General features: G+C 38.1%; 1 protein-coding gene across 2 annotated transcripts in view; it reads left to right on the forward strand.

Annotated features, from left to right (window-relative positions):
- DHRSX (dehydrogenase/reductase X-linked) overlaps nt 1-5,163 on the forward strand; it is a 161,544-nt gene extending 156,381 nt beyond the window's left edge. For both annotated transcript variants that reach the window (XM_030277110.4, XM_072931890.1), the window contains exon 7: nt 4,698-5,163. In XM_030277110.4, the coding sequence (XP_030132970.4) occupies nt 4,698-4,895 (198 nt within the window). In that variant the 3' untranslated portion in view covers nt 4,896-5,163. The remainder of the gene's footprint in view (nt 1-4,697) is intronic.
- The last annotated feature ends 19,321 nt before the right edge of the window (nt 5,164-24,484 follow it).

Consider the following 24,484-nt stretch of genomic DNA (forward strand, 5'->3'; position numbering starts at 1 on the left):
TGCAGACACATGATTTTGAAAGAGTCAAGCTGTTGCTCCCTCTTTTAGACAAATGGAAAGGATGTAACATTTCCTGGTGACATGGCTGTAGGAACTGACTGTTGTCAGCTAGCACATTTTGCAAGAATTAGCACCTAGTATCAACAAAATTGCATTAATCAAAATGCATGAACTAGCAAGTCCTAAAAAAAGCAAAACTAAAATACAAACCCTCTTAGCACTTGTCCCAGTTTTCCTAGAACAGAATATTCCATTTCATACTGAGGGAAAATTATTCTTTGTCGATGAGTTATAATTGATGAATATTTAAGGGAAAAAAAGAAATATCAGAGCTTCTGTAAAAAGAAAAATGCTTTCTCTTTGGGAATAGATAGTGTCAAAATAATGTAATTTTATGTATGTAGGCTACATTTTGCTTAAATAAGCTGGTCACAGGCTATCTTTTCTCTCCTTCCACAACTTATACATCTAATGAGCAAAGATGTGTACTTTCAATCAGACCTTTTTTTTACTATTGCAGGCAAACATAAAGTTAATTGAAAAAGAAAGTAAAAATTGTGATCAATACTATAAAAAGCAAAGGGAAATACAGGTTCAGAATTTCATTAGGAAGAAGTTAAGCAGAAATCAATTTTACTTGCATATTACAAAGGTATTAATTACAGTTCCTTGTGTACTAATAATATAACAGTTTGTTAAAAAAAATCCAATTAAAAAAAAAAATTCAAAACCAATAAGTTGGCAACTGAAGAGTGAAGAATAATTGTGCAATTTATAGGCATCCCCTTTCTCTTACAGCAAGTCCAGGCAATTAATGAACAAGATGTTTCTGATTCTGTATATATGAATATAATTCTTTTACTGTTATTTGATTTTACTTTTCCTGGCTTTTTTACACTGGGAATGTGTAGCGAATCCTCCCCTGTGATTTGAATTATACTTGCTATTACTTCTTGTCTACATGGAACTCTTGGTATAATAAGTTATAGTAGAGATTTTTAAGTCCATCTAGTTCCAATCCCCCTACCATGCAAAGAGACGCCTTCCAACAGACCAGGTTGCTCAAAGCAACCAACTTGTCCTTGAGCATTTCAAGTGATGGTTAGTTCTTTCATGTAGTGTAGTTGGGTTTTTTTTCATTGTATGTTTGTATATAGTATCATGAAAAACATCCTGGGGTTTTATAGTCAAGATATTTATCCATTGGCTGGTGATTTCTCTGGTCCTTTATCGGACGCTCTCCTTCCTGGAAAGCCACTGGCATCAAGGGGTAGGTCAGATGTGTTGCTTTGACTGTAGTCTCCTATTTGTGGCCATTTTCTTTTCCAACAGCTTGGTGGTTTCTCCTCATACTTTGATGGCCTATAATGTGGTAAAAGAAAAGCTATGGAAAAGCTCTTCAAAGGAAGATTGGCAACCAGGAGTGGGTCTGCCACTGCTGGAACAATGCATCCTCATCCTTGTCCAGATACACATTAATTGCTCCAGTGGTTGCAGCCTGTTGCCAGCTTCATCCTTCCCAAGAGGTCCTCAGGCACTGGTGCACAGACAGGGTGTCTGCATGTGTACGTGTGTCTTTGTTTGTTGCAGTTGATTTTTGGGTGTGTAGCAGACCCAGTGCTTTCCCAGAAAGAGTCTCGGCTGTGTGCAGTTGCTGTCACAGTAGGCATGGACAAGATCCAGAGAGAGAATCGCAAAATGTGCTTTACTTCAGCCTCTCAAAACAAGTATGTCAAACTCCCAGCAGGGAAGTCAGAGCACTCCTGGTGCAGGGTTTCATTTTTACTTTCATTAAAGCAGAAAACATGCCAAAACAATGAAGAGATTATAAAGAAATGGAAAATAAAACTTTCATCATTAATTAAGAACTCAGAAGCTGGAATAAGACAATTCATTCATCATAAACAAGCAACTCACTCTCTGTTGCACTGAATAACTTGTTTTCTTTCCTATATTTCCATAATATCTAGAATCCTAGAATCCTAGAATGGCTTGGCTTGGAAGACACTTTAAAGTCTAACTAGTTCCAACCCCTGCCATGGGAAGAGACATCTTTCACTAGACCAGGCTGCTCAGAGCTTCATCCAACCTGGCCTTGAACATTTCAAATGATGGCTAATTCCTTAATACAGTGTAGTTGGGTTTTTCCCTTGTGTGTTTAGATAGTTGCTTCCACAACAGGTGGTAGAAGCTAAATAGGAATTTAGCACAGACCTTTCAATTCAGCATATTGCATGTGGTGGATTGGAGAAGCAATATAAATCATATGAAAATTTACACAAGCTGACTTTAATACATGGTCAGTGTTACTGTGCTTGTAAGTCACAGTGTGGGTGTATAAGCATTTTCAACTAGTGTATAACCTTTATTTAAAACATTTTATATTATTTTGAGTAGAAGAGAATAGAATAGCATAACCTTTATTTTAAATATTTGATATTATTTTGAATAGAAGAGAATAGAATAGACTGTTCCAGTTGAAAAGGACCCACAACAGCAGTGCCCAGTTCATGACTGACCAAATGATAAAGCATTGTTAAAGGCATTGTTCAAATGCCTGTTCAAATGCCACTGGCAGGCTTGGGATACACCATCAATCTGCTCCAGTGTTTGACCATCCTCTTAGTATAGATCTCCTCTGGTTGGGAACTTAACTGGCATATCATCAAAAGTAAAAATCTTGAAAAATCTGCATATCCTGGGAGAACCTTACCACTGAATCAGCAGAGGCAGCCTAGTATTTCTGATGCTGTAACAATATCCATACAGACCAGTCTCTGAGGCGGTAGAGAGCCCTGCTCATAAGAACATAATCACACAAATTCTGCCCACAGACAATTTTTCTAAAGCATTTTAGTGTTGAGCTGTTGTCATTAATATTTGGGAGTCATGATATTGATATTTATGCCTGTTTGTGCTGGAGAGCTGTTAAAAGCAGGAACATAAAGTCCAGTGAACCATTGCATGAAGTAATGGTTTATCTGTGTCACTACTTTTTTTAAGTAGAGCATAAGAGTACGTAAAAAAACTTTTGGTTATTCTCTGTCATCCAGAAAAAGTTGTATAAAAATAGAAATGCTCACATTCATCATTGTTCTGCTACTTTACAATATCAAGATATTTTATACTGCTGTTCACAGTTGATCATTATATTAGGCACTCTATGAGCAAAGAATTGTGCAGGCCCTTTATGTTATTTACATAATTCACTGAGTATGAATAGTACTATTTTCCATAGGATAAAGAAGGGTGAAATAGCAGTAAAATACTAAACCAAGATAAATGTACATTTTTAAGCAATTTTAGACAGAGTATCATAGTAGAATAATTTTCAAAAAAAAAACCCAAAATAACAAAAATCTTCCAATTATTTAGATGTATTAGTTTTTATAAGGCAATAATTAACCTATTCACTACAGTCTTATTCATCAAGTGAGTTCTTCAGAAAAAGAGATCCTGTCAGGTGCTGCAGACAAAGCTCTGAGTGGCATCAGTACTGTTAATGCCTCAAATAATAACTGTAAGGATTGCAAAATGATGCATTATTATCTAGCAGACATTGATCATAATTATATCACTGACAAAGGCAAAGCATATCAAATGTTGTATTTTAAATATGTCCTTTAATTAGAATAAAAATACCACAGAAATAATTTCAGTTGGAGCTGTGTGATCCTTCTAAATACAGAATGTAATTTTTTTCCATATACTCAGGATGAAAGGAGTTATCACTCTAAGATATTTGTCGTTGTCGAGGCAGGACGGGAATGAAGAGACTCTGACCAGATCAGAATTCTGGTGAAAGTAAAACTCCGATTTATTCAATACACTGCTCTTTTATACAGAGCTTCGTGAGGACCAAATCCATTGGTTCTGAAGTGAAAACAACCCAAAGCATTGGTGCAAAGTGCTTGACGCACAGTGATAGAACTTAACTATAAACAATGTGAAAACAAGAGAGATAAAGAATTATTTACATTCTTTTCCAACTCTTTCCCAGGCATCTGCCTGGCTAGAAACTCCTGTTTCTCTCTTTGACTGAATCTGAGTCCCACAATATTCACTTACTAATTTTCATTTCATAGTTGTGGTATATTAGGCATTATAGATGGTTCACCATTTTGCTTTATGACAGAGCAGAGCTCTGATAACTATGCTGTGTCTAAATTATAGTTCCCTCATTTACCTGCCTGCTTGGACTGAACTGCAGAATCTTAATTTGCTGTCATGGTTTCCATGATCCTTTGCTCATGTCACAATGACCACATTGCATGTACAGCATAGCCTTCATCTTCTTAAGGTAAAGCACAGACCCTTTCATCCTTGCAAAATGAATAATTAAACTAGGATTTTAATATTTGTGCTTGCTTTTGGGTTTATTAGCTCTCACTGTGAAAGCTAAATCAATTATTTTGTATGCTCCATCTGACTAACTCTTGAAAAAATAGACTGGAGTTTTCCATATATCTGTTCTGGCTTTAAGCTATCTTAAAATAGCACTATTGAAGAAATGGACTCTGCCAATTGAATAAGTGACTTTCTTACTATTACAAGCTTCAGGTTTGCATAAGGACCAGAAGTGTAAAGCAAAGTTAGGGAAGATGTTTGTCACTGATAAGGTCATATGGTGGTAATATAATTCTTCTGCTGTGCCTTCCTCACTTGAATTTGGTTTTTTTTTTTGTTTGTTTCTGCAGACCCCAGAGGAAGGAGCCTCTACAACCATCTGTGCAGCAGTATCGCCCGAGCTGGAAGGAGCTGGTGGCTGCTACCTTTACAATGAGGAAAGGACAAAATCGGCTGACGTAGCATATGATGAGGAGCTGCAGAGAAGGCTCTGGACAGAAAGCTGCAAGATGGTTGGGATTTCTGATGAAGCCAGCAGGCTTCCCTAGAAGAAGCCACTTTCATCTGGGTAAATGAAACACATTGAGAAGCATCTTAGGTGAATTCTTGCAGCATCAGTCATCATCCTGGAAATCACTGTTCAGTCCCAAAGGCAAACGTGAACAGCTCTGTTCTTCACTTGAATCCCTAATCTACTAGGGTGCGGGGGGAATATTCCCACAGAAAGGTGTAGTGGTTGGTTTTAAATCTAACCATCAGTTTTGTAAATCATTCTGTTTCAGTCTGTGATTAAAATACAATCTTTAAACATGTGCAGAGATGAGTTTTCATTGTTTTGTTCAACAAAAATAATGCTTGAACATGTTGTGCTGGGAGGTTTTGAACTTAAACCACCTTTGTAGATACAAGTTACTCTTTTAAATCAGTTTTAAAAGTTGCAGCTTTATTTCCTTAAGCTTCATTAATCTTTAAGATACTTTCATCATCTTGTTCTAATGCAGAAATTCGGCATTCATGATCGTGATGTTGTTTTTGTCTTAAGGTTAGTTTTATATGTCAGCTTTTATCCAGAGGTATTAACTGAAGGTCAGAATAACAAGAAAAAGTAAATAAATAAGGTCTTCTTCAAACAGGATATTGAATTCACTTGTTTCCAGTTTAAGTTCATCTCTCCTATAAAGGTGAGGAAGGGATCAACCATCATAATGGCAACACTGGCTTGGCAGTTGGCCTGCTGTCTTGTCAGTGGGCTAAGATTTACTTGTCCCCTTTTCTTCTGAACCCCTGTAATGTTGCATCTACAGTTTCATTCATTTTCTTTGACAAGGAGACCCACTCATGTACTATTGCATGAAGAATCACCTGCTTTTGTTGGTTTTGATCCCAGTTCATATTAGTTTCAGAACTAGAGTTCATGGTTTGGAAGAGACAGCAATTAATGCCAGCCACTTTTTCCTCTTTCTGGAGATGTACAATGTATCCTCCCTAAACTGTGTCTTTGCCATTTTTAAGAATAGCCCCTGCCTACTCATCCAACTTACATAGGAGCAAGAGGGTAACTTCCCTTCAGTTGTGTGTGTCTTTCCTAAAATTTCCTAGCAGTGTTTTAGTTTAAATTTTATTTGACTGTCACTGAGTGTGGAGCTGATACGTTTTATGAAGCTACTTCCAGCAAACACTAGGGTTTCCCCCCTCACTGGGATGGCAGCTGGTTCAGATGCTATCAGTTTTGAAAACACTTCAGTTGTATACAGTTCAGGGAATTCCACCTGTGTCTGCCAAAGAGAATCTTTAAGAATGATGTTCACATTCATGGAGTAAAAAACTAAACAGACATTGGGCAGTACAAAGATACCTTGAATTTATACAAGCTCAAATAACTAGAAGAAAAAAAAAAACCTGGAATGGGAATGGTGGTGAAACATAATTTTCAGAGAAAATTCCCTGGACAGTTTCAGTCAAGATTGTAAGTCCCAAAAAAAACATCTGGAAGTGTCTGGGGAGACCTTACAGCAGCCTTGGGGTACTTATAAGGGCATACAGGAAAGATGGGGAGGGGGTTGGGCAGTGTAGTGATAGAAGGAGGGGTAACGGTTCTAAACTGAAAGAGTGAAGATTTAGGTTAGACATTAAGAAGAAATACTTCACTGTCAGGGTGCTGAAGCACTGGAACAGGTTGCCCACACTAATTGTGTGTGTCCCATCCATGGAAGTTTTCAAGATCAGGTTGGATGGGGCTTTGTTTTAGTGAAAGATGTCCCTGCTCATGGCAGGGGAGTTGGAAACAGATATCTTTTAAGTCCATTCTGATCCAAACCATTCTGTGATTCTTTGATCTCTTCTCAGTGAGTCTTTCCAAGCATGGAATTTGTGTCTAGGGAGCTTGAGGTGTTATTGTAAATGGAGTAAGGTCTACCCTACTCCCATCTTGTTGATTTTAGGTGCCACCTAAAAAAGCCACATAATGCTATAAATGTCCTTGCATGTCCTTTTTTCAAGATGCACGGGGAAAGAGACTAATATGTGGGCATAAAGCATTTTGAGGAGCTGGAAATCACTGCATGACAGAACCAAGTGCAAACACAGTGTTGTGCTCTCATTTGCAGCAGACTAGAAACGGTAGGAACATGTTCCTATGCACTGAACCTTGGACTAACATCCCTTTTGGGCTTTTTAGCTCAGACTTAGTACTTCATTCAAAGTGACCTTATCTCCAGCCTTTGGTTCAGAGTAAGATCACATCTAAGTGAAAATAAGCATGCTCACATGTCCAGAGTCTAGGAAGAAGATGCACTGACAAAAAAAAATGTATGAACAAAGAAGAGCATCTGGTAACAAAAATAAAATTAAGCCATGCATGTTCTATTTTTATCTTCTTAGAGTTGGTATATACAAGGGTTAGCAGCAGGAGATTTATCACTCAGTCACTATAGCACTTTCTCTGTATGACTGGCTGACTTTTTTTTGGTAAGTGAATGTAGTGCTTGTAAAATGTGCCAGACTGACACTCCGGGAACTAAATTCCTCTGTTTATTCACGGATCATGCACAGGATGCAGTAAGCCTGCTAGACAGCCAACATTTTGATGTTGCCATAGCATTCCCATGGAACATCATTGCTGCTAACAGCATGTCCAGGATTACTCAAACTAGATGGGATGAGATTATCATCAGTTTTAACTCTCTCAAAGCTCCACAATATTTGCCCAACCAGTTTCAAGTGGCATAGGGATTATTGAATTATCAAACAGTAAAGAGAGCTAGTCATACTTTCAGTGTAATCTGAACCAATTTATTAATTTCCTCAGTCCAGTGAAATCTGTTTTAAACACTGAAAACATGGTTTGTGAGAACCAAGAACACAGATGTGGCTGAGTTAGGGGGGAAAAAAGCGTCCTAAGGCCAGGCATTTCTAGAGCATTGTAGTTCATAAAAATACAGTTGAGCTAGTTGCAAAACTGTTATCTCAGGAACTAAAAGCAGAAAACTGTGTCAGCTTTGCAATGTCACACAAGCATGTGAGCTTATCTGGAGCAAAACCCAGTGTTGTTATAAAGTAGTCCCAGTGTGAATGAGAATAATCAATCACTCATGATACTGCAGCAAAAGTCCAAAATAGTTCTTAACATATCTATCTGGGAAAAACTACTTGAAACATGTAAAAAGATGACAATAATTTTACTTTTGCACAGATAAATGGTTAAAGCTGATTTAATCTCACATGTAAAGGTCAGGGGATTTCCAGAGATCTGGACAAGGCTGTATTTCACTTCACTGAATATGCGGCTGAGAGGTGGCTTTGTAGTAGGTACATAAGTATAGAAAAAATACCTGAGAGCTCTTTAACCTTGCAAAGAAAGACTAAAAAAAAAACAATAATGGTAAATTGAAAGTAAACAAATTAACCTTCCAACATGAAAGGAGATCCTCTCTGAAAGTGATTTTGTATCGGAACATGTAGATCTGATAACTGAAGATAATTAAAAAATGCCTCTGAAATGACGTTTGGCAAATAGGCCAGGTAGGCTCTTAAGAAATGTAGGTCAGTCACAGTGAAGTCATACTTAGATTCTCCCTCACGTCTACAATGACAGCACTTATTTTGATTAGTATGAGAGTGACCCATTGCTCACAACTTCTAAAATGGATATTTCTTTGCCAATACTTCTCCCAGGCTAATATTTAGCTCAGAAATCAAAGTCCCTCTACCTTGGCACAAAAAAACACATAAAATCTTTTTTCCAGTTCAAGTCTGAGATAAACAGAAGCATCCACTAGGTACCAAGGTGACTGAGCCTACTGCCTTTGGTAGCAAAGTGAAACAATGTCAAACTAATTTTTTTTCTCATAAAGAAAGGATTACAATTTAAAAGTAAAAAAATAAATCTCTAAAAAAGGAGCAAAAAAAAAGATGACTCCTGTTATGAAGGATAGTTAAAATAATTATAGATCTTACAGGAATTAATGGATCATATGAGAATGAATGCAGTTGTCTAAGACAATGTTATTTAAACAAATAACTTGTACAGGAAATAAATAACTTGATGACAAAAGTGCTCTAACCTTCTTAGAAAAAAAAATTCCTCAATAATTAACTACTTTAATTGTCAACTGTGGGGAAATTATTTATAACTGAAAAGGTAAATGCTATAACTTGTGTGTGAATACAGTTATTTACACATAATGAAGTAGCTACATTCTTGCTTCCAGTTAAATACTGACTTTAGGGGCTAGATATGTAGCCACCAGCCACACTTCTGAAATGATATTTTATAAATATTTAGACTTCATAGTTGACTCTACACAACTATCAGTTACTTTAGTACACAGTGAGAATTGATATTGTAGAAACAAAGGACTTTGTTATTTAACACCAGGTTCGCTGCCGCCTCTTCCAAATGCACAGTAGTGTTAACTCTAAATATAACAAAACATGGCAGATATTTAAATGCTCATCCTAAACAAATTTTCTACATACTCTTGTTCAGTTCTGGTGTTAGGCTGGCCTTGTTCATTCTATGACATGGTTTCCACTTCAGCTGCCACCACGGAAAGACAAAAATCAGATTCCAGTGAAGTTAGCATGAATCCTGTCACAGTTAAGATAGAACTCCCATTATTTTAAGAGGGTGAGGCTGAGTATACTGACCCATCTGCGATAACTGAGGAAGTCAGTGCAAAACATATATTGTACATCAGGCCAGGCAAGATGAGTAAGCCCCAAACAATTATTTGAAGGTAATTTTATTCCTTTTTAAAACAAATGTACTGTGCTTTAGCAATCTACTGTGGCAACACTGAAGGAAGGTAACAGGAAGAAAACAAACCAGTGGCCAAGAGTGCTGTTTCCAAAAACATATAGTTATTGGCTTCCGTTATGTACCAACCCTTGTTGGCTTCTCTCCCTTTGGAAATGGATCCTAGCCAAGAATTCCTTTCACCAAAATGTAGCACTGACTCATTTATTTAGACAAACTGTCTAGATTGAAACCAATCACTTTAAAGTACAAGATTTCCTTATCCTGGAAAGGAAAAAGTGTAAAAAAAACCCCAAAAAACAACAACAAAAAAAAAAACCACCAAAAATCAGACTACGGCACTTTTTGTGTGATATTAAACCTGGTCACCTCTTCGCAGTCAGAATGCAAGGCACATTAAGATGATAAGCAGCTTTATGTCCTTTCCAAAGAATACAGATCAACAAACATTTCCTTCCCCTCTATCTTGGCACTGCCTGAACTCTAAAAATTACCTCAAGTAACATCACTGTTTGCAAACAAGCAGATCAATTTAATCTTTCACTTCCCTGTTTTGAAAATAGAAACAAAATTTATTTCAGCTTACCCACATTTATGGAACTGATTATTTAGTCCACATTGATCTGCATATATTGAAGACGTGCACTGTATCTCAGGCTTTTTTTAAACAATACTGAAGGAAAATAATAAATTCCTTTTAAGATGCACAGTATAGCTAAGGGTCAGTTCTTTACAAGGAAAAGAAAGTCAACGTAAACCCTTTGCACAGAAATTTTAACTACATTGCACAGCTCTGCTGAAGTTAATGAGACACCCTAGAATCACTGTACAAAGAAATGTAACTTAATAGCAGAAGAAGCTATAAAAACCTTGTATCGTTTAAATTTGATAATGCCTCAGAACATTATCTCTGGATTGAAAGATACTTCATGTTTCTACTATATTATTTTAATATGTTAAAATCTTCTCTTTGTCTTAAAGAAATTAGTCTAAAAAATGTGCAACCTAAAAATTCCACTGACTCAGTATATTGAGAAGAGTAGCATTTATCTCACTTAAAGTCATATAAAAGCAGGATAGATGGTCTAAGCCTATGAGTTAGGCTCCACCTGTGGTCAGTGAGTATAACACTCCTACGGGACAATTCCTCTGTCTGCTGTTTGGGTGGGAAATGAGACATGATGCCATATCTCTGGCTGTCCAGAGAGGGAAAACAGACTAGTAGCCTAAGGTAAATGTCCAGTACCTGTACATTGTAGAATGACAGAATCAATTTGGTTGGAAAAGACCTTTGAGATCATCAAATCCAACCTATAACCCAACATCACTCTGTCAACCAGACCACGGCACTGAGTGCCACATCCAATGTTTTCTTTTACACCTCCAGGGACAGTGGCTGCGCCTCCTAACTAGGCAGCCCATTCCAATATCTATCACCCTTTCTGTGAAGAACTTGCTCCCAGTCTTCAACCTAATCCTCCCCTGGCATAACCTAGGACTGTGTCCTCTTCTCCTGTCACTGGCTGCCTGGGAGAAGAGACCAACTCTCATCTGGCTAAAGCCTCCTTTCTGGTGGTTGTAGAGCGTGATAAGATCACCCCTGAGCCTCCTTTTCTCCCTCAGCCACTCCTCATAGGAGTTGCGTGAGCTCTTCTTGTCTCAGCCAGCTCTCCATGCACTAAAACTGCATGAGAACAAAGTTTTTTCTTTTTTCCTTTTTTTTCTTTTTGTCTTTCCTCAACTTCCTCCCCCCACAGTTTCTTAGCTCAAAAGGCACCATAGCTAATTTACAGTAAGTTTGATCTTCTGCACAACAAAGATCATCTAACCCTGATTTAAACTGGATGGATCATCTCTTCTAGATAGTTGTCAGCCCAAGTTTAAAATTTTCCTGTGAAACTGAGCACGTTAGGTATATTCTTTCCAGTCACAAAATGCTTTCAGATTCAAAAAAATTATCTTTATTTCTCTTTTGAATCAGAGTAGCTTTTCAGCTTCCAGCTATTTGGGAGCTTTTACCTGCTGGGCTGAAGAACACATGCTCTGCTCCTGGTGGAGATGGACAGGCAGCAAAGAAGGCATCTACTGGCATATTTTTGATAAACTAGCTTGATCTTTGAATCTTTCATTGGAAGTAATGCTTTATGTCTTGCAACCATCTTCTTATCTCTTTGTGAATCTTATCTGATATTCCAACTTTCCTGCTTTTGAGATTTTAGCAGCTCATTTTGACATACAGTGGTAATGTAGCCTCACTAGTCAGTTTGGTGGGTTTTTTTTGGTTTTTTTTTTTTTTGTTTTTTTTTTTTTTTTTTTTTTTGTTCCTATGCCCCAGGACCTTATGGACCTCCTTCCCTGAAGCATCATAGAGAAAATTAGCTTTGCAGATTCTATAAGCCTTTTTTCAGACATGTAAAGACTTATCCTGTAAATACAGCCCACTTGATTTGTTTCAGGATGCATGATCTAATAGAACTCTAAATGCTTCTTTTATTGTGAATTATTTCCAACATTAAAGCCCTAAATCTGCACTAAAGAGTGCTTGAGAATATTCTGGAGCTGTTGAGTCAGGAGATGCAACAGGGACTGAGATCAGAGCACTGACATCATGAAACCATGCCCTAGTTCAGCTGAAGTCATCGATAAAATAGTGCACAGTGACTTGCTTTATCCGGAACATAACAAATTTCAGTAATTTCCTTTGTTTAGAAATGATTTTTGTTATTTATCACTCTGACCAAATCTCCCAGAAGATGTTTCTCTCTCATCCCAGACAGAACTAGCAGGATAAATGCATATCGCTCTGCACCTCTGAAGCAAAGAGATCCCCCAGCAATTACACAGTACCTCAGAACAGTGCTGGAGCATCAGCAACTTGGCTACAAATGTTGGTTTTAACAGTGATTTAGAAAAGCAGATTAGGCTCTCAGAGATTTTTCTTTTTTATAATTTAGTATTAATCTTTTGTTCCTAACCTCTGTTTTCCTCTCATATGTGACTTCTCTTTATGGCCCTCTGTATAGGAGGGGGCTCCTCCCAGAGCTGATGGAAACAAGTTTTGTTCTACGCAGTCACTTGGCAAGGGAGATACAATTGCAGTATTGTAATTCCCTCTTGCCCTGCTGGGTCTTATTCCTGGACACTGAATTCAAGCTGAAAATTCACAGCTTCTCTGCTTATTATGAGGAGAAGCATTACCATCTGTTTTATGGAATGCTAAACCACATTTCATACCACATTTACTCTATATGCAATTGCTGCTTCATTTATAACCCATCCTCTTGTAGAGCAGAAACCATTTTACTACCAGCTCATTGTCTGAAATGCTGAAAAGTACAATTATCACCCTGTGTCTGAACAAAAACCCAAGATGCAGGTATTTCCTGCAGATAACATTGAAAAGGCAATGGTATTATTAAAATCTCAAAATACTCAATCTTCCAAATTTTACTCAAGTTTGAAGTGATCTGGATCAACATGACTCTGTTCGTCATATTTTGTATAGATGGTGCAGCATTTTGCAATGAAGTTGTTTCTTAAACAAGCTCAGGGAAAAGGCCTTTAGTGAAAGGCATGTCTTTCATTCTGCGCTGAAAATTAAATTCTGTATCTTTAGCAATTGTACTTACAAGATATTTTTCTTTTGACAATAATGAATTGATGAATTAAACTATAGGAGAATATTCACATTTTTCTTCCACATCACACTGCTGGGGTCCATGAAGATCCAGAAAGGAGGACACAATATACATGCTTGATTTTTCATCTCCTCTCCCTCCACTTGTTTCATGTCTGAAGGCCGCATGAAAACAGAAGGAAATTGGTAGCAATTTGCTTCCATTGGAGGGAGCAACAATATAAGAGCAGTTATCCAAATCTTAATCAGACAAAATACTTCATATAACTGCTGTGTTCACTGGGATTTTTTTAGGTTGGATATCATAAAAAAATTCTTCATGGAAAGAATTGACAAACATTGGATCAGGCTGCCCAGGCTGCGTCATCATTCCTGGAGATATTTGAAAGACTTGTAGATACATCACACAGGAACATGGTTTAATAGTGGACTTGGCAGTATTAGGTTTGTGCTTGGATAAACTTGGAGGTCTTTTCCAGCCTAAGTGATTCTGTGAATCTGTATCTCAGTTTTGGTTATGTTCTTGAAGAGTAGCTCTCAGGGTCAGAAGAACTGGGAAATTTGGTCCCATCTGTTAAGGGTATGACTTACCTTCTCTTAAAATGAGTCAGCTTCTGTGTTTCTTCACCTTTGTTTCACCATAGCTGTTAGTATGAAGTGGCTGCTGTTTTCAGTACAGATGAAAAGGTCAAATGCTGGGTGTTGCTCTTTTTTGAAATAGTAACCTCTTAATTCAGTGACAAATTCATGCATAATCATCTAATTCTTTTTTTCAAAGTCTTTGAGATCTGGAGACAGCACCACAGTTATCTAGACAACAGCTTTTGAACTAGAATATCTGCAAAATATTTTTATCAATGTTTTGATCCTACAAATACCATTCTATCCTGTGTTGTACACCATTCTATGCTGTAAAGCCAGTGAAAAGATCTGGGGAATAAGTTAGACTGAATTTGTAATTTTTTCCTTTCCATGAAATTCCATAAACCTACGTGACCTAATTGCCCTGAGAGTAGATATTTTGGGACATTGTACTTATAAAGCATATTAGTATAAAAGTGAGCATATTATAATAAGTCAATTCCTTTTAAGCATATGCTCAAATTTCTGCATGTGCTTTACTGACTTGGTGCTACAGTGTGTTGAGCTACAAGTGTGGGACAGGTGACAAAAAGGGTTTGAAATCACATTTCAGTAGGTAGAATACACAGCGTAAGTTAGAGGGCTAACTTTTCTCTGAAATAAAAACCAAGACAAATGGTTTCCATGTTTCAAAGCTTTGCATAAATAGAAATGCTAAACAAAAGATAAGTTTAAACTTTATGCCTTTTACTTCAATCCGTTTCAATCAGAAAATCATTGTCTGCATAATTTCCAGAGAAAAACAATACAGACATTAAAATATATTTTAAAAATAAACCAAAACTAGTGCTTTATTGCTGAACAAATAATCATATACCATAAGTTCAAACCATACATCAACTTGCTAAAGACAAGAGGTACAGAATTTTTATGTACAGTACTACAGAACAACTCAAACCCCTGCACTTCTTTACAGGGACTTAAACTGGAGTGGTAACCTATTATACCAGCGTGAAATGGTTTATTTCATGAATGGAAAATAAATTCAGAACCACTTGGTTTTCATAGTTTCAAAGCAGTTGATTTGCTGAATATAGATGAACAGTTGTACTTTCTCCTATTTTTCTTGTGTCCTCTTTCATTTTTTTATGTCTTTTGTTAGTCGTATGTATAAAATGCTTTAGATCAAATCTCATGAGGTAAAATCCAAAACTCTGGGGAAAACTAAGAAAGATTGATTTGTTTGGTTTCTAAAACCATAACCACATTGCCAAGAGCCTCCAGCTGGCAGGACAGAAAAATGTCTCTCCCGATTGCAAATTGCCAATTCTAAAATGGCACAGCAGCAGCTTTCCACCCTGACTACCTGCAGCTGGCCTGTTTTCCACCTGCTCTCTGCCAGGCTAAATAATAGCTGCCTCTTGCCATCTCTTCCATCCACCTCCCAAAAATGCTCATAAAGTTACAAAACACAGTATAAAATTGTGTATTTGAGATGAGCCTGTACTATAGCTGCCGGGATCACAAACAGGAGTGAGATGAAATACACATCATTCTCCAGACCAGCTGGTATGGCTTTGGGGAGAAAGTCAGGCTTGCAGCTCATAAAGCCTTCTATGGGTCTAAAAAAAATACAATTACTGATCTGGAGACTAATTGTTTTTAGTTTAATTTCGTTAGGTTAATCAATGAAAAAGCTTTATTGACAGCTATGGGCCTGGAGAAATCTTGGCAAAAGGAAACAAGAGCTTTCAATCCCAGGGAATGGAGATATTTGTGCAGAGGTAACCAAGGAGCAGGACAAGTTTTTATGGGATTTAAGTGGCCTGAATGTTGCTGGAGTTGAAACAAAAACTAAGAAAACTGCTCTGCAAATGTTAGAAAAAAATTGGTGAGTCTGGTGGGGTGAGATGTGGGTAAGGTACTGTGCAAATTCTCTTAGTAACAATGAAAGTAAACGCAAAATTAAAATAAATGTGGGCCGAGATGATGCTCCAGACAACAGGAAGCAGCAGGCCTGGAACCTCCCTGCTGCAGGTGAGTGCATGTTCAGGAGGCTACAGAGCTTCAGACTTACTGCATTGCTTTTCTCCTGCTTTTGTGTTGTTCTGCAGCCTGGCAGAACTTCAGCACTGGCTGTGAAAGAGTAGCCCACCCTGCCCAGAGCACCTACTCCTTTGCTGTTTGTGCTGTGCTCCTGGAAAGAGGGAGATTAACTGGAAGAGCAAGGAAAGGGGGGGAACTCACTCACCTAGCACTGAGGAGATGGTGAGCTTGATAATTTATGAACAAAACAGTCCCAGTGTTTGTTGTGGACATCCAAACCTTACAAGAAAAACTTGGAAGAGCTCAGAATATAGTTCAGACTGTAGAAGATTTAAGCATGGATGTGCCTAATTCCTGGGTAAAAGAGTTCATAGAGGAGCATCAACAGTCAAGATGGAGAAGGTCCTTGTCATGCACATTAGCAGATTTCTGGGTGCCCTAGGGAATCCCAGGTGAGACAGGGAGGCTTCTAATGAGTTAGACTACTCCTACATTTAGGCAAGTCCTGAGCAGGAATATTTTTGGTGGGTTATTTTGATGTTATTGTGTTCATCCCTGTCTTATTTTAGAGGTTTTGGTTGGTTGGTTGGTTGGTTTTCACTGGAGCATAGTGATAGAGCAGCCAGATCATTTTGCTTGCTGGCAGGAAAGTAGTGCAGGGCTGGTGGGGGGCTGAAGGGTATCTACCTGTCCTGGGCATCCAAAATCAGCTTTTCAGAACATGAAAATCAAGTGCAGGAGACACAAGGCGCAAATGAACCCCAAAGAAACATCCCTTGCAAAAAGTATAAAATTAATACAAAAGCCAAACTGTTGCAAGGGATGGCCATTACATTCTTTCTCTGTGTGTTCTCCTTCCCTCTTTCCTCCAAAGAATACAGGTAATTACAAACAGCATCTGTGTCAGGTGAGACCCAGATGGTGTCTAAACACATCCCAGCTGCACTGTGTACAGGAGTGCCCCTTTGAAACAGCCCAGTGCCTGTTTCTTTGTAGAGAAGCTCTAGTTCTCATCTGTAAACACTGTGGGGAATAGCAATATTTAAGCTAAAAGACAGGGGTGTTAGCACAAAGAGCAGTAATTCAGTGATGGATAAATAAAGCTGCACAGCAGTAGAAATTTTCTTATGATCTGGAGTTTTGTCCCAGGAATATTTTAACAGGATTAGGAGAATTAAAGAAATGTATTTTTTAAATCTGGAGTCCCATTAGAGCAGAGGTGGCTAAATGTGCTGCAGTGGACCCGAGCTTGATGACATGAGTGGCTTTTTGCAAACCTAAATTATTTGACATATTTAACATCACACTTTTTGGAGTGCAGTTTACATTCTGGTGAATGCTGGTTACTCATGAACGTTGTTGAAGGATTTTTAGGAATGACAGCCCTGGGCATGCCTTCCACCAGCAAAGATTTCTTGCACTGACTAGAATTGCAACAGAAATTAACAAGGCTTCTATTAGAAATGTAATTCAGAAAGCAATAAAGACTCTGCCTTTAAATCACATTATAGGCTTGTGCTGTAGCTCAGCATCCAAGTACAGGGAGGGAACAGAGAAATCCTCTACTTTTATTATGGAGATTCCTCTCTTTCCAAGGGAGTTTGGCCTCTAGCATATTACAAGGGTGCTTTTGATCAGAGTGATTGGTCTTTCACTGTGGTGATTTTTCAGTCCTCATACCTGTAAACTACCCATAGAGAGTTAAGTAGTAAGTGTCTGAATTAGGCTTCTCAGGGCATGAGGAGAAGGAGGGAATAGGGGTGGGAGTAGAGTCTGGTAAAATTTGGTTTAGCTGCTCTTGAATTCACATCCTGGTTTTGAGTGCTTTAAATCCATATCTACATAATACATGTTTTGACATACACCTGATCACATCACAGGTGATTCTTTTGGGACTAGAAGGTCCCCAGAAGCCTTATATGTGATGTTGTGAAAGCCTGGTGCTCTCTATTCCAAGAAATTGGGAAACCTCCTGTGGTTAAACTCCTTCAGCTTTCCTACTGACTTCAGTCATACAGTTCTGAGAATTTTTTGTTGGCTAATTTTATATAGAAATGCCTCTTCCCTTCCCACACTTCCCAAGTAGGTTATTTTCTTGGTATTATGTTCTCAGATATGACTGATGAGGTGCAGATAGCACTGAGCACACTGTGCTGCCAGCAGGGACTTTTGAAAACTAGGTTTGGCAGGATACTCCAGTGTCCCTGCTCACCTTCTGCAGGTGTGCAAAGATGAGGGTAGTGAGTGATGGTTGTTTGTCAGCAGAGATCATATGAGTTCAGATGAGATAATTTTTTGGTACAGCCTTTGCCTTTTTAACTTTTGCTATGAGTGGAAGTAGGACAAAAAGACATTCAGTGGACATAAAGGGTAGAGATTTGCAGCTCAAAAATGGACTGACACATGGAACTTTGGGTCATTCCTAACAGTAGAAAAAATAGGTGGCATTTGAGAGAAGAAAAATAGAGCAACATTTTTACTTAAAGTCTTCACTTATGTATCCAAATTATATGTGAATGCAGAAAGAACAGGAGATTCTCTTACTGCATCCAAGTTACTTTTCCTGTGAGGGAACTGTAGCACAGTTCAGAAGCTTTGCTCTCCTATGGTGCTCCAGTATTGCTGCAGGGCCAGAGATGAAGCTCTGAAACAGAAATGCTTCAAAGAAAGAAGGTATTATGTTCAGATGTGAGGTGTTCAAACCAACCCGAGTTTGAGAGCGGCTTTGCAGTCCATTCAGGCAGTTTTAAGAGGGATGTGGGAACTACTGGAGAAAAGAAATCTGGAGAAAGCTGGAGGATACAAGTGAAAAATAGTAGAATGAAGGGATTAAACTTCAAAAAGTCTGTATGACAAGAAATATTAGTTCCCTTCACCCATCTTGCTTCTAAATTCCAGGGTGTTAGTGAAACCAGCCCCTGAACTCCAGTAACTCCATTGCTCACCACAGAGTCAGTGGAGACTGAGAGGAGTCTGCAGTTCCCCAGAGGAAGATCCTGTCTGGCTGTGTTAGGTAACTGGAGCTCACCAAGGGTAAAGTGCAATAGGAAAGTGGGAAAAGACAAAGCAGAAAACAAAAACCAAAAAAATATGTATGCTGGCTGAGGAACAAAACAAGAAGTTGGACAGCAATTTCTAAGAAAAGATGAGATAAAGAATTATGAATGATGCAATCTGTGAAGGAAAAAGTAAACTGCCAGGGATAAAAGAGACTGTGGAGAAGGCAGCTGAAGAAGAAAAGAGAATATAATCCCAGCTAAGCACTTTGAAGAAAACAAAGTAAACAAATAGAAAACTTCTGTTTGTCTTGAAAGGCTGCTTCAGACATTGGTTTCTGGAGAGCAACACCTTCTGCTTATCACTACTTTATTGCAAGAGAGTGAGAAGCTCTAATTATTCCTGATGTCCTGTTTGTTTTGGAAGAAAATCTTCACATGTTCTCTTTGCTCGATGCACTTTTAAATTACTGCCCTGCTCTTAGCATAGAATCTGAAACACGGAATTGAAGCAAACATTCTCTCAATCTGTACTTCTGAAACTGAAAGAAAAAGTGAAGCTTCAGTTACTAACAGATATTTAACTAAAAATGGTAAAACAAAATACAGCTTAGTGCTGGGTTAGTTCGGTCTTTTTCCCAAATTTCAATTCTAGTCCAAATTGCTAATCCTGAGATCCTCTCCTCCAATTTGCTACCACATTACTTCACCAAAATAGCTTAAAAGTTCTTCAGCTAGCTTTAATTATGTCTCTGCCCACATTCTGCTCTCAAGTCAGCTTGGTGTTTTCTTCTTGTTTGGCTTAGGTTGAAACCCCAGAGCCTGGGAAAGGAGCTTTTCTCTGAGGAGTTAAATAGGCTGCAAGCTCTATAATAAGAGGAGAAAAGTGGCACACAATTCACTTGTAAAAGCACTTATTTTGTTGTGGCAGACTGAAGCCTTCTGAGGCCCAGGTCAGATACCCAGCTTTCAGGCTGCATGAATCTCCCTCTGGGTGCTTCTGCCAGGGAGGCAGGCTCAGAGCAGAAGTGGTGTAACTCAACAGGGCAAGGAAATGTGTGGCTTTCTGAGAGGCGCCAGACTGCTCAGAGTGGCTTGGAGATATCTTAGCCCTGGACTGATAAAGCCAAGAAAGGTTTTCTTGAGCCAGAATTCACTCTGCTTTGGGCAGAGAGTTGGACCAGGTGGCTTGTGGAGATCCTTTCCACTTAGAAGGGCTCACCAAGACTATAAGGTCCACATATCACTGCAGAGCACCCTGATTCCCCCAGGGGAGGAGTTCTGGGGTCAGGAAAAACATGGCTTGGGGTCCAGTCATCTTCAATTGGCCATTAAGTCTGGAGCAAGGAGGGGAAAAGTATGCTAAAACCAGTCAAAATACAGTTCCTGGTTCTTAAACTTTGTGTTAATCATAAGGAAGGAGATCTGCCAGGTAGTCTAGGTGAGACAGTAGTGTCCAGGATCTAAGGACTCCAGGATTTAAAAAAAAAAAGATTGGCCTTGCACTTTGGCCACCACAGAAATCTATCAGTGTACCTTTTTCATCCTTTTTGTGTAAAGGGTAACATTTATGACAGTCTTCTGGGCTGCATATCTGTAATAGAGAAATCTCAATGCAGAGCTGAATAAGCTACCTGGAAAATGAGGCTCAAAGTTTCATTAATGCAAACTATTAGAGAGCATTAGACTCAAACAAACCTTCTCTTTCGGTTCCCTTTGTAAGGGAACAAATTTTGACTATAACAGAGACTTATTTAGAGGCCTGGGTTCAGCTTTGGAGGACCAAGAGCCTCAAACTTGACCACGAGACACCAGGGTCTTTGATGAGACCGGGGCCTGGGAGTCTGACTTCCATGTTTTCCATCCAAAACCAGAGCTCTGCCTAATAGATTTCTGTTATTTTTCTCCTCATGGAAGATGCTTCAGTGCCAGTTGATCCCATCCTACTGTTTTCTTCCATATGTGACCTTTCCATACTATTGCAGTGCAATCCATAGGGTGTGTGTGTCTGACCATAAGTTCACATTTGAATCTTGTGCTGCAGGATGGAAAAACTGTAAGAAAAAGGAAAATAAATTAATGACATAGAGTCTTATCAATTTTCTGAGCAGAAGCAGATCCTTCCTCTTCTGCAACAAGGACAAAAACCAATTTCTACAGAAAGAATCTCTGATGATTAAAAGGTTGTTGGCAATTGAGCCACAGAAGCTAATTATGAATTCTCTCTTGCAGTTTCCACTGATGTCTCAGGTAGCTGGCTGGCATAATGGAAAAACTGTTTCATTCAAGATGAGGAAGTGAAAAAAAATGGTTTAAGGCTAGAGTCAGACCTGTCTTATCAATTTATAACAGTAAATCCTATCATGGAAGTAGATAGAAGTGGATGAAGTTTTAGCAGTTCATAATCTGTTACTGTGATACTATTTTATTTTTTTATGGTACATTAAAGATGGAGAAGATACGTACAAAATAACATGAAGCATGTAATGGTTCTTTAATAGCAAATGTCTGTGATTGCCCCATGGGAATTTCCAGACATGCTTATCCCTTTAGTCCCTCCTCAAAGCCATGAAAAGTGTTTGTATATGTAAATTACATGAAAATACTCAGTTATCTTCCCTACAGACATGCTGATTTTGGAAGATGACTATGGCATGTTCCAGGCTATGCCTCCAGGCTATATTATTCTTTGCATAAAAGACAATGGTTCTTTCTTTCCCCACAGGAAGATCAATGCTCAGAAAGGTTTTTTGTTCTATTTCAGCCATGTGTGGCAGTAATGCATCCTATTCTGAAGCTCTTTAAAAAGGTGTATTACTATATTGCCTCTCAATTATGAACTCACAGCACAGACATAAGGGATGAGGAGACTGGATAAAATACGTGTCCACAATGAGAGCATTCTGGCATAGCAACAATAGGTTTGTGAAAGAGCTGAGCTGCCTTAAAGGTCTGATCTCACGAGAATAACAACCTTCAGCCTTTGAGAAAGAGTGGTCTATTCAGGGTTTCTTTTCTAAACTTTTTTCCCTCTTTATGCATGTTCCCAAACACACTGATTTTGCCTCCAAAATAAAGCACCTGGAGAGCACAGGGGGTTCTTTCATTGTTGGAAAAAAACTGAACACCTATCCTTGTGTGGATGCCAAACAAGGACAGCCATATCTGTATTCCAGTCATATTTCCTTATTGTTTGTGCTGTCCTGCCCATTACCAGAAAACAGGAAACTGCTCAGAGGGATGTAATTCTGTCTAAAAGTCTGTCACTATGAATTACCAAGGGGAAAAGGCAAATCACAGGGTAGCATAGCAGTACTTTGGTGCCAAAAAAATCCTAGACCTTTGCAGTGTCAGGAAATAATTTGCAGTGAATACCCAAGTTCCCCTTCATAATTTCCTTGAGGCTAGAAACATGCTAAAATCTTCTATGTAGAGAATACTGCATATTAAAGGCAGATTTGAAGAGAGAAGATGGCACTCCCAATTTCTACCACTGCCAAATTTTAGTCCTTATAACATGCATGTAAATAAGTGCCTTGCATTTGACATGATCAGGCCTACCTGTTCTGTGTAAGGTTTCCTGCAGTGACATAAGAGTTGTATTTGCAGCTTGTTTGCCTCAACCTTTTTTTTCATCCTTGTTCAAAAGTTGCATAACTACGTTGTCTTCAAGAAACAGGATGTTTATAATATAAAAGCAGATGAGCCTGGGGTACTTTGGGATACTGTAGGTCACATTTAAAATAACTTTCATATAAAATTATTCAGCAGAAAGTGGTAGCCTAGAGTGAGTCAGTGGTTCAGATATGCTCTAGTGCAGTTAAGCAACCTAAAAGAATTTATTATTGGTCTTTTTAGAATTGTCAGTAATCCCTGAAATGAAACTAATTCCGCTTGTATTTTCAAAAGTTTTATTCAGGAAGGTTGTCCCAATGGAAAAGATCAGCAGAAAGCCAACACATCAATGAAATTTTATGCTAATCCTCAGAAGAGGGTAGGAGAGGAATAGAGGTTACGAATACAAAGTAAGGAATATACCTTATGATGCCTTATGATGCACAACAGCAGCTTTCATTTCTACAGAAGCCTCAGAAGAAAAAGACCCAAACAACAACCACCCTCTTTCATTAACTGAATAATGATTAGAACTAAAATTCAATTAAATTCCAGCCAGTAGACAGAATGTCCAGAAAATGCCAAAGCCAACAGTCTGTTCAGACAGACAGACTTGGCTAAGAACCACATGTTCTTTATGGCCATTAGATTTCTTGAACTTTTGTAAAATAAAATGCAAACTCATTACAGAGAAGTTTGGGGGGTTTTGGTTTTTTTTTTTAAGATAAGGTCAGTAATGGCGGCAGAGCCATCACCCATTTGCAAGAGTCACAATATCACTTAAAACCAGAATCTCCCAGTTCAAGGAAACTGATGCAACATCATGTGAATGAATTTTTAGAAACAGGATGGAAAATAATATACTTCTTGTTTTTAAGTGTAAATGTTTAATATGAAGGAATTTCTTTGCCTACAAGTGACTGCTTGCTCTTAAGGTTCATCAGAACCTAAATTGGAATGATGTTAAATGATTAGATTTGCCAGTGAGAGGATTACCCTTGAACTGCCTACTAGGAGTCTGTCAAAAGACTCATGTTTTGTCCTTCATATATCATTTCTGTCCAATCTGAAAAACCCCAACTTATTTAACTGTCAGATTCATAAATTAAGCAACATTGTCCCAATGAATGCAGGGCCTGACTGAATAGGGTTCTGATTAGCTGGCCAGAGCTTACCATTACAACACAAAGTAATGTAACTAGTTTAAAAAATCTGCTTCTTACACTATTTGAATAGGAAAAGAGAAAAAAAAAGTAAAAAGCCATCTTCCTAAAAACTATAAAAAATAACATTTAAATCCCTGAAATGAGCATTTTTAGCTGCCTTAATTCCTTTTTAAACCATTTCATTTTTCCATCCAAAAAAGTGTTGTTTTTTTTTTTTTTTTCTCCATGCTTAGTTCAGTGAAAGAAGGTGGGGGTTCGGTCTGTGATTGTCTTTTTTTATAATAGTTGGTTTTTTTTAATTATCCTTCTTGTGATTTTCCTGCTTTTACATACTTCAGACTTTGAATTTTTCATTCTTGAAGAATCATAGCATATCCTGAGCTGAAGGATCCACAAGCAACATCAAAGTCCAACTCCTATTCTCTTCAAAGAGAGTAAAGAATGAATGAAGAAAAAAAGAAATAGCTTGAAGACAAATATGTTTTAAAATTTGAGTTTTTAAAAACAGAAACAAAAAGAAATTACTCTTTTTTTAAGGAGTTTTTTAAAATAACCTGTGTTTCAAATGCACTTACAGGAGTTAAAAATCCTTTGACAAACCCTCTGAATTAACATTTGCTATACCTGACATTATCTGGGGAATGTTCTTTTGCTCTTCAGGTGTTTACAGCAATCACTTGATTCCATAACTATGACTTTTCTATGTAAAATTTACATTTTCTATGTAAATTCAGTTTTCCATTTTAGTCGCTCTACTATTTTTATATAAATCAGTAGCTTCACATTTTTCAGTGAAATTAATCCTATGCACAACAGCTAAACATCTGTATCAGCTCTT

This window comes from Taeniopygia guttata, chromosome 1 (genome assembly GCF_048771995.1).
Source record: "Taeniopygia guttata chromosome 1, bTaeGut7.mat, whole genome shotgun sequence".
In the NCBI taxonomy this organism is placed as follows: Eukaryota; Metazoa; Chordata; class Aves; order Passeriformes; family Estrildidae; genus Taeniopygia; species Taeniopygia guttata.